Below are 9681 nucleotides of genomic sequence, written 5' to 3'. Positions count from 1 at the left end.
TTTAGCCTAGGGAATAACAGATTAAAATTGTGATTTCTCAGGGTTTTTACAGTTAGGAGCTGTAATTTAACCAAAAGTATGCTAATTACAGGTAGATCCCAAGCTGCATGTTACAGGCTTCTCATTAGTCGTCTTTGAATAGCAGATTATTAAAGATGTACTTGTTTTGTTCTATATTACTATCCAGAGTATTAAATATAGGTGGTAATATTATTACTGTCACACAATGCTTGTGTCACTGTGGTCATCATCAGACCCTAAATAAATGTGGAATTTTTACTCATATTAATTTATGGACGCTGTTAATGTTTTGAGTGTACAGACAAATTATTTTGTTCTTAATACAAAACACATTATTTGTAATGCATACTCATTTAATTGTAGTGAACTGCTTAAAATTGTTAACGCTTTTCTATACTATGCAATGGTTTACAGAAGTCATGGAATTATCTTTATTATCAACATGGAAATAAAATTTTGATCTTTATTTCTGAGCTATATTGTGTTTAGAGACTCAAATTTACAGATATGTTTTTCTCTGCAGTCTAATTGTGGCATTCCTAATAATTTCAGGGTTTGGAATTTACTGTTTCAGCAGAGAAAGAGGTCTAACTATGATACAAAGAAACTGATTCAGCAGAACAGTCCACAAGATGGAGGCTGTCAAAGTAATTAAAACATAATCACTTTTCCATTCCATTCTTCTCTGTACCAAAATGTCCTACTGGGCTGGAGCTATCGTCATAAGTCTAGACCAGTATCCTGTCCCTAACAGTGGCAACAGGAGATGCTATTTAGGAGGAGCACATAAGTCTTGCCTCTTTCTGCAGTCCATTCCTCTCATGCCCTCCAGTGTTAGGCATGTTAGAAACTGCAGCCTATTTAGGCTCACCTTATACAAGATGGTAGCTTTGTACCTTTCCAGCTCAAAACTTTGTCCTTCATAAGATGCAGAGAATGTGACAGCATACAGCCCTGAGGATGTGGATTCACCAAGATTTTCTGGAGATGTGAAACAGTAGCTTCTTGTCCTGTCATCGTCCATATCCCTCCTGGTAATGCCCAGGACTTTTTCAGACTTTTTTTTTTTTCTTCTCCAGCAGCCACTGCACATCTGGCAAGGCAAGTAAATTAAAGTTGGTTACTAAAAAGTCTCAGCTTGCATGCTGTCCTCGCATGAGAAATTCAATAATGAGGGTGAGGATAGAGTGGTGGGAACAATGCCAACAAGGTGGAAGGGAGAGAAAGACAGACAGACACGCACACACACACGATGAAGCTGTAGAGACACGTCTTAAGGTCTTCCACTGCCTTTCCCATATACCCCAGGGCCTTGCACTTGCCCTGCAGGAACGACATTTTTCATCTAGGTGAACCACAGGGCCCCTTGGTTTGCTTTCTGATATCCTTAAATTTGGAGGCATCCTGTGGCCCCTGTTTGCATTTTGGTGTGCCCCAGAACCCCCAGTTCACATTTTGGGTTGCCCCCAAGCCCTCCATGTGCCTTCTGGTGAGTCTCTGCGCTCAGTGTTTGTCCTGCAGTGGGACACAAAGTTCTCCATTTAGATTTCTCATCTCTCCCACAGTTTTCTGGGTGCTTTTTGGTGTTCTTCACAATTAGCTGTTTCCCTTCTGGTTTGCCTCAGGAGCCCTCCATGCCCCAGAAAGGGGGCCTGCAGCCCATCGCTCCAGGAGCCAGACCGACGAGCGCAGCTCCGGGAACGACTGCCGAGGTGTCCCAGGGGCAGGGGGAGCATTGGAGGCTCCAAGCCCTGAAGCAGACTTGCTGCCGAGGCTTGTTACGTGCATGACTGAATAAGCACTCGCCGTCTCCTTTGCCCGCGCGGCTGCGTTTGCACTTCCTTTGCACCGGGCGAGGGGCTGTGATGGAGCCCGGGGAGGAGGTGACTCACGGTGGGGGTCGGGCGATGGCCCCCTGTTGCTGCTGGGCTCCAGCTGTGGGCTGGGGCCGGAGGAGCCCCAGGTGCGGGCAGTGGGGCTGATGGCGACGGCCCCTCCCTATAATGGGGCGGCTGCCGGTGGAGGGGCTGGTGCTGCCCTGCCCCGGGTGGCTGTGGAGGGGCTGGTGTGAGCCAAGGGAAGAGCAGAGCGGTCGCCGGGCTGCAGCTGCACCGAAGGAGGTGAGTGGGGTCGGACGTCCCTTGGACCGCGAACGTCCTGGGGCGGAGGGGTGCCTCTGCCGAGCGGCAAGGCCGGGTGGGGGCGGGCGCTAGTGGCTCACCGGGGGAGGGGGGGAGCTCTGAATCCGGTGGTGAGGCCGCGCCATCGATCGGCAGGTCCCGGGGAGTGCCGCGAGGAGGGCGGCGGGACCTGCGGGGGGGGCGGCGGGGCCGCGCCGTATGGGAGCCGGGCGGCGGGAGCCGCGCTGGGGAGCGCGGGGCGGCGCTGGGGGCTGGGCTGAGCGGGGCTTACGGGTGCGTCGACCGGGCGGGGGTGGGGGGGAACGGTGTCCCCGCAGGGTCAGAGCAGGGAAGGCTGCCTCCCGCCGCATGCCGGGAGCGGTAGTCCTGGTGCATCGGGCTTCCGGTCGGCCGGGTACGTTCCCCGGGGCATGCCGGGAGGTGTAGTCTTCCGTCACTCAGCTGCCGGCCGGCCGCGCTGTGTCTATCGGTGCGTGCCGGGAGGTGTAGTTTTTATAGACTTGGCTGCCGCGTGGCTGTCGGGCGCGTGCGGCGTGCCGTAGTCCTTCCTGCCCCCGCGGCGCGGCACGAGGTGTGGTTTTGTTGCTGGTTTCGTGCGTTTTTCTGCGGACTTCCCGCGGCGCCCGGTCCCCGACAAGCCGTGAGGCCGCGCCCCGAACGAACGGCTAGACTGCACGTCGAGCCCTGCGCATGCGCGGTGGAGCGCGACGACGCCCTCGCTGCTGCCACTCGGCGACCGAAAGTCGGTACTGCGCCTCGGGAGTTGCGCATGCGCGGTGGCACCCCCGTGCTCCACGCTGCCGTCCGCTGGTAACGGCGATGCGACGCTGCGGTGCCTGCAGGGCGGTGCCGTCGCGCTCGTTGCTGCCTCCCGTTAAGGAAACGCCGCTGCCGTCCCCCGTGCGCGGCGTCGGCGGGCGCTCGGCGCGCAAAGCGGGGAAATGCGTCTCCGGTGCGGCCCCCGGGCAGGCGCCGCCCGGCGGGTTCTCCCTGCTGCTGCCGCCTGGTGGCCGAAGCGCGGTACTGCAGTGCCGGCACCACACGGGTGCGCAGTACCGCCGCCGCCGCCTCCTCCGCTGCTGCCCCCTCGTGGCCGAAATGTGGCACTGCAGCCCGGCGATCGCACGCCGGCTCTGGCCCTTCCGGCACGCCGTCGGCGTCCCGCGTATGCGCGGTGCCTGGGAGCAGCATGGCGGTGCGCTGGCCGCCGGTGAGGTGAGTGAGGCCCTTCGGCGGGTGCGGGGGTGTCTCCTGCCCGCCGGCCGTCCGGGGGCGGCGGGATGGGAAGCTGCAAGCCGCCCGCTGCGGCACGCTCCCGGTCCGCTGGAGGCGAGCCAGGCCAGGTCAGCCCCAGGGACTTACCCGTGGGCTGATAGAAGGGAAGAGGGGCAGGAGGTGGACACCCCCCCAGGCGCCAGGCGCCTCCCCAACTCGCCAGAACTCCCCCTGAGCCTCCCCAGGCCCCACTCGACCTGTGCAGCTGCCCCCAGCTCCAGCACTTCCCCTGAAGCCTGACCCATAGCCCCAGGCTGCCCCCAAGCCCTGTAGTGAAGGCCGCAAGCTGGCCCTCGATTGTGCGTGATTATCCCTTAACGTGGGTGCCGTTAGCAGCAGTGTGGGGAAAGAGCAGTGTCTCCAGAAGCCCCTGCGGAAGCAGGGGATTCAGCCAGGGGTGATCTGTGGTAGTAACGGTGCCTGCTTCTTCTTTCCCTCTCCCAGAGGCCGTGCTGAGGACGTGGTTGTCCATTCCTCCCCCGGGGATGCTGTTGACTGCACCCGTCTCAGGCTTGCGTGGGTTGTCTTTGCCTGGCCTCGCTCTCCTTGCAGCGTGGGGGTGAAAAGGGACAGGCAGAGCACTTACTGGCTGCGGACAGGAGCTGCTGAAGCTGGAGAGGCCAGAGAAAGGTAAAGAAGAAGAAATCGAAGGCCATCCGGCTGGCAGCTGCCTCCTGCTGCAGGCAAGAGAGAGCCTGCCCATCTGGGTGAGGAAGGGTCCTTCTTCATAGTCCGCAGCAGGTCAGCCTGCCAACGTGCACTGCAGGGTCTGTATATGTCACCAGCAGCGTGGTATGGCTGCATAGTGTGCGAGCGAGGCTACATGTCTAGGGAGGCTTGTTTCGTAAAAGCTGTGAGAAACCATGCATTCTCTTAGGTGGAGAGAACAGCCAAGTGACTGGAGTTACAGAAGAGGAAGGGAGGAGAGCAGGAGAAAGAAACGTCTGAACTGGCAAATTCTCCTGGCAGCGCCGAGAGTGAGTGTGAGTCCCTGCCCCTCTCCTGCCCCTCCCCTGTCCCTCTCTCTTTCCCACACTGCTGTGATTTTTTTTTTTTTCTTCCCTGTACCTCTCCCTATTCTTCTGTCCTGCTCCCTCTTCCTCTCTTCCTTTTTTTCCTCCTGTTCTACTGCTCTCTTTTCTTTTTCTCTCTGCGCTTTTGTCCTGCTCTCTCTCCCTCCTTTTTTTTTTTCATTTCATCCTCTGTCTCTGTCCTGTAGCCCATTGCTGTTTTTTCCTCTTCCATCTCTTTGTCCTGCTGCCTGTCCTTGTCTCTCTTTCCCTTTGTTCTGCCTCCTGTCTTTTTTTCCTTTCTTGCTCCATCTCTCTGTCCCGCTCCCTATCCCACCCCACCTCTCTCTGCTTCTCTGTTCTTCTCCTTGACTTCCCCCTTATTTCTGTCTTGTTTCCTCTTTGGTTTTTTTTGTTCTCTGTCACTCTCTCCTGCTCCCTGTCTCTTATTTTTTCCTGTCTTTCACTTTGTCCTGCCTCCCTGTCCCTTTTTCTCTCTCTGTATCACCTTGTCTTGCTCCCCATCCCTGTCTTTCTCTTACAATCTGTGTCCTACTCCTTGTCCTTCTTTCCCCCCATCATCCCTCATCCTTCTTCCTGCCTTTCTTTTTTCGCTTTCTATCCTTCTGCCCCAATGCTTCTTTCTCCAACTCTGTCCTGTTCCCTGCCCCTTGTTTCCTCTCACTGTCCCTCTGTCCTGCTTCCTGTCTTTGTTTTTTCTATCTTTATTTCTCTGTCCCGCTGCCTGACCAGTTGTTTCTTGCTATACTTCCCTGTCCAGCCAGCTCTCCCTTTTTTCCTTTCTCTCCTCCTCTGCCCTGCTTCCTGGCCCTTTTTTCTCTTCCTCTGTCTCTGTCCTCTAGCCCGTTGCCTTTTCTTTTTTTTTTTTTTTTTTCCCCCTCTTTTCCTTCTTGGTCTCTTTGTACAGATCTGACCCTTTCTTTATTTCTCAATCCCTTTGTCCTGTTCCCTGTCCTTTTTCTCTCTCTCTGTGTCCTGCGCCCTGTTACTGTCTTTGACTCTTCTTTCTTCTTCCCCTCCTTCCCCCGCAATCTGTCTATCCCTTTATCCTGCTCACTAACCTGACATTTTCTTGCTCTCTCTCTCTGCAGGGCTCCTCATCGCTATTTCTCTACCTCTCTGACCTTTTCTTTCGACCTTTCTTTCTGTCTCTGCTCCTTGGTCTTCTCCCTTGTCTTATTTTTCTCTTTCTAGTTCTCTATCCTGCTCCCCGTCACTGTATTTTCTTTCTTGATTTCTCTGCCCTGCTCCCCATCCCTCTCTCTTCTTTCTCCATATCTCTGTGCTGCTCCCCGTCCCTCCCTCCCTCCCTGTCGTTATCCTTGAATCCCTCGTTATTTCTCCATTCCTCTGTCCTACTCCCCATCCCTAATTTTCCTTTTCCATTTCTCTGTCCTGCTTTCGGTCCCTGTTTTTCCTCTGGCTCCATCTCCCTTTCACTCTCCCTGTTGCTCTTTATCCCAGTGTCCTGCTCCCCATCCCTCTCTTTTTCTCTGTATCCCATTTTCTTGCTCCCTGTCCCTCACTTGTGTTCTATATCACTCTCTCCTTCCTCCTGTCCTTCCTTCCTCCTGCCTCTGGCCTGCTGCTTGTCACTGGTTTTTCTTTCTCCTGCTCTCTGTCTGAGTTCTGTCACTCTCTTTCTCTCTCTGTCCCTCTCTTCCTCTAACCTGTATTTCCCCCTCTCTATCCTTCTGCCCCTAATGCTTCTTCCTCCACCTCTTGGTCCTGTTCAGTGCCTCTTTTTTTCCTCTCACTGTCCATCTGTCCTCCTTCCTCTCCCTGGTTACTCTGCTTTTATCCCTCTGTCCCACTGCCTGTCTCATAGTTTCTAGTTATATCCCCCCATCCAGCCAGCTGTCCCTTTTTTCCTCTCTTCCCTACTCTAGCCCTGCTTTTTCCTCCTCCATCTCTGTCCAGCAGCCTGCCTTTCCCCCCCCCCCCTCCTTCCCTTCTCCATCTTTGTTTTAATCTGCAGGGAGAGTCCCTCCCTCCCCCCCATCCCCAGTCCCTCTGTCCTGTTCCTTGTCCTGTTTTTGGTCTCTCCATGTCCTGCACTCTATTCCCATCTCTCTCTCTCCCCCCCCCCCCTTCTTCCTTTTCCCTCCTTCTTTTCCCCTGCATCCCTTTGTCCTGTTGCTTATCAGTATTTTTTCCTCCCATTCCTCTGTCCTGCTCCCTGTCTCTTACTTCTCTGTCAATCCCTCTGTCCTGTTGCCTATCATTATTTTTGCTGTCTGCATCATCTCTTTTGGCTCTGTCTTCCTGTCCTGCTCCCCAGCAGGACTTTTTCTTTCTCCAGCTCTCTGACCTGCTCCCTGCCCCTCTCTTTTTCTCTCTGTCATTCTTCCCACTTCCCTGTACCTTTCTCTCTGTAATCTTGTGTCCCACTCCCTGTCCCTCCCTGTTTATATCCCACTGTCCTGGTCCCCGTCCCTCTCTTTTGGCTCTCTCTGTCCCTGTCCTTGTCTCTGTTTTTTCTTTCTCCATCTCTCTGTCCTGCTGCTCATCTCTCTCCAGTTCCCTTTCTGTTTTTTTTCCTCTCTTGGTTACTCTGCTTTTCTTCCTGTCCCTATTTTTTTTCTCTCTTCATCCCTCTGTCCTGCTCTGTGTTCCCTCCTTCTCACTCCCCCAGTGTCCTGCTGTGTGTTACTGTCGTGGTTTAATCTCAGTTGGCAACTGAGCACCACACAGCTGCTCACTCACTCCCCCTGCCCTGGTGGGATGGGGGAGAGAATTGGAAGAGTGAAAGTGAGAAAACTCGTGGGTTGAGATAAAAACAGTTTAATAATTGAAATAAAATCCTTCTAATAATAGTAGTAATAATAATAATATACAAAGCAAGTGATGCACAATTGAATTGCTCACCACCTGCCGACCGATGCCCAGCCAGTCCCCGAGCAGTGCTCCCCCCCCCCCACCCCGGCCAGCTTTCCCCCAGTTTATGTACTGAGCATGACGTCCCATGGTATGGAATATCCCCTTGGCCAGTTTGGGTCAGCTGTCCTGGCTGTGCCCCCTCCCAGCTTCTTGTGCACCTCCAGCCTTCTCAGTTGGTAGAGCATGGGAAGCTGAAAAGTCCTTGACTAGTGTAAGCATTACCTAGCAACAACTAAAACATCGGTGTGTTATCAACTTTGTTCTCATCCTAAATCCAAAACACAGCACTGTACCAGCTACTAGGAAGGAAATTAATTCTATCCCAGCTGAAACCAGGACAGTTACCCGTCCTTCTCCCTGTTGATTTTTTTTTTTACCTCTTGCTCTATCCCTCTGTCCTGTTCCCTAGAAGTATTTTTTAATTCTCTGTATTTCTGTTCTGCCCATCGCATTTTTCGTTCTCTGTCTCTCTCTCCTGCTCCCCATCCTCCCCTTTCTCTCTCTGTCATTCCTTCCTTTTTCCCATACCTCTGTTTTCCTGTATCCTTGCATCCCCCTCCCTCTCACACTGTCTTGCCCCCCATGCCTCTCTTTTTCTTTCTACCCTTCTGATGTGTGACCCCCAACCTCCCCTTTTACATGTCCTGGTCTTTCTCTCGACATCCTTCTGTCATTCTCCTTCTCTTGCTCTTTTTCTCTCTCTTCCTCTGTCCTATTCACTGCCCATCACTATTTTTTTCCACCTCCATCCCTTTGTCCTGCTCCCTGTCCTTGCCAATCTTTCCCTTTGTTCTGCCTCGTCTGTCTTTGTTTTCTCCAGCTCTTTCCTTTTCCCTGTACCTTTTTCTCTCTGCTCCTCAGTCCTTTTCCCTTGTCGTCTTTTTCTCCTCCTGCCATCCCTCTCTCTTCCTCTGTGACCCTCTGTGCTGTTCCCTTTCCTTTCTTTCTCCAATTATCTGTTGTCTTACCTGTCTCTCTTTCTCTATCATGAATGTTTCTTTCTCCATCTCTGCCCCGCTCCCTGTCCCTTTTCTCTTATTCTGTCTTCCATCTTCCCCCTAACTTTTTGTCTATATCTCCATGCTGCTGCCTGTCTCGCTATATCCCCTGTCCTGCTCCCTGGCCTTTTTTCTCATCCTGCAGTCCGTCACTGTTTTTTCTTTCTCCATCTCTTTATCCTGACTCGTCTCTCTCTCTTTTTTCCCCTCAATTCCTCTGGTTTGTTCCCTATCTTTTTCTCTCCCTCCTGCTTCTTTATTCCTCTCATTCAGTTTCTTTCCCTATCCATCTGTTCTGCTCCCAGCTCATCATTTTCTCTCTCTTTCCCTCTGTCCTACTCCTGTGCATAGTGCGCAAGGCTACATGTCTAGGAAGCTTCGTCTCATAAGAGCTGTAAGACACCCACATATTCTCTTAGGTGGAGGACAGCCAGGCGACGAGTGAGAAGAGGAAGGGAGCAGAGCAGGAGGAAGAAGTGTCTGAACTGGCAAATTCTCCTGGCACTGCCGAGAGCGAGAGTTGCAGTGAGTCCTGAGCCCTCAGGGCCCTGTTGCCCCTCTTCTGCATCCTGCCCCTCCCCTGGCCCCCTCTCTTTCCCACACTTTCTTCCTCTTTCTGCTGCCTCCCTTCCTCTCTCCCTGTTGCTTCTTTCTCCATCTGTCAGGCTCCTTGTCCCAATCTTTCTCTCGTCGTCCCATTCCCTGCCTCATGCTTTCTCGTTACAGCCCCGCTGTCCAACAGGCTGCCACTTTTCTTCTCTAGGGTCCTGCACCCTGCTCCTCATTTTTGGTGGCCTCTGCCCAGCATTCCATTGCTCCAGGAGCTGACCAGCCGACTGTCCATTCCCTGCCAGACCAACGAGCACGGCCCCAGGAGCGACTGCTGAGGTGTCCCAGGGGCAGGGGGAGTGTTGGAGGCTCCAAGTCCTGGAGCAGACTTGCTCCCAGGGCTTGTTACGTGTGTGACTGAATAAACACTCGCCATCTCCTTTGCCCACGTGGCTGTTTGCACTTCCTTTGCACTGGGCGAGGGGCTGTGATGGAGCCCAGGGGAGGAGGGGATGCACGGTGGGAGTCGGGCGATGGCCCCCTGTTGCTGCTGGGCTCCAGCTGTGGGCTGGGGCCGGAGGACTCGCAGGTGCGGGCAGGGGGGCTGATGGCAACGGCCCCTCCTTGTAAAGGGGCTATGTTGCCAGAGTAGCTGCGGACTGTGGGGCTGCCCCGCCCCGGGTAGCCGTGGAGGGGCTGGTGTGAGCCAAGGGAGGAGCGGAGCGGTCGCCGAGTGAGGGGGACGGCGAGGGGGCCGCGCCGTGTCGGAGCCGGGCGGCGGCGGCT

General features: G+C 54.1%; 1 protein-coding gene and 1 long non-coding RNA gene across 6 annotated transcripts; one reads left to right on the top strand and one right to left on the bottom strand.

Moving 5' to 3' along the window:
• Window positions 1-353: 353 nt before the first annotated feature.
• LOC143169998 (uncharacterized) lies at window positions 354-2362 on the bottom strand. The gene is made up of 2 exons (XR_012996988.1): window positions 2243-2362; window positions 354-1114 (listed from the first exon to the last, which is right to left on the bottom strand). It is a non-coding gene; the product is annotated as an uncharacterized LOC143169998 (long non-coding RNA).
• Window positions 2363-3280: 918 nt separating this feature from the next.
• Window positions 3281-9339, top strand: LOC143169957 (uncharacterized). 5 transcript variants are annotated; one of them, XR_012996978.1, is made up of 5 exons: window positions 3281-3377; window positions 3882-4204; window positions 4315-4420; window positions 8766-8871; window positions 9110-9339. XR_012996978.1 is itself a non-coding variant. In XM_076357814.1 (5 exons), exons 1-5 carry the CDS (start codon window positions 3352-3354, stop codon window positions 9172-9174), a joined length of 447 nt encoding a protein of 148 aa, XP_076213929.1. In that variant the 5' UTR covers window positions 3281-3351; the 3' UTR covers window positions 9175-9339. The 5 variants fall into 5 exon arrangements, 4 of the variants coding, with proteins under 4 accessions (XP_076213929.1, XP_076213926.1, XP_076213925.1 ...); XM_076357814.1 differs by having other exon boundaries at window positions 3882-4067; window positions 9152-9339; XM_076357811.1 differs by having other exon boundaries at window positions 3283-3377; window positions 3882-4067; window positions 4315-4414; window positions 9073-9339.
• The last annotated feature ends 342 nt before the right edge of the window (window positions 9340-9681 follow it).

The sequence above is a fragment of the Aptenodytes patagonicus genome, chromosome 22 (assembly GCF_965638725.1).
Source record: "Aptenodytes patagonicus chromosome 22, bAptPat1.pri.cur, whole genome shotgun sequence".
NCBI classification, from domain to species: Eukaryota; Metazoa; Chordata; class Aves; order Sphenisciformes; family Spheniscidae; genus Aptenodytes; species Aptenodytes patagonicus.
The sequence above is the reverse complement of the archived record's forward strand: the minus strand, read 5'-3'. Positions and strand labels throughout refer to the sequence as shown.

Coding starts and splice junctions, on each gene's coding strand:
- LOC143169957 (XM_076357810.1), top strand. CDS start 3,352: ATGGCGGTGCGCTGGCCGCCGGTGAG. Junction 3,378..3,881: donor GTGCGCTGGCCGCCGGTGAG/GTGAGTGAGGCC, acceptor TCCCTCTCCCAG/AGGCCGTGCTGAGGACGTGG. Junction 4,068..4,314: donor GCTGGAGAGGCCAGAGAAAG/GTAAAGAAGAAG, acceptor GCATTCTCTTAG/GTGGAGAGAACAGCCAAGTG.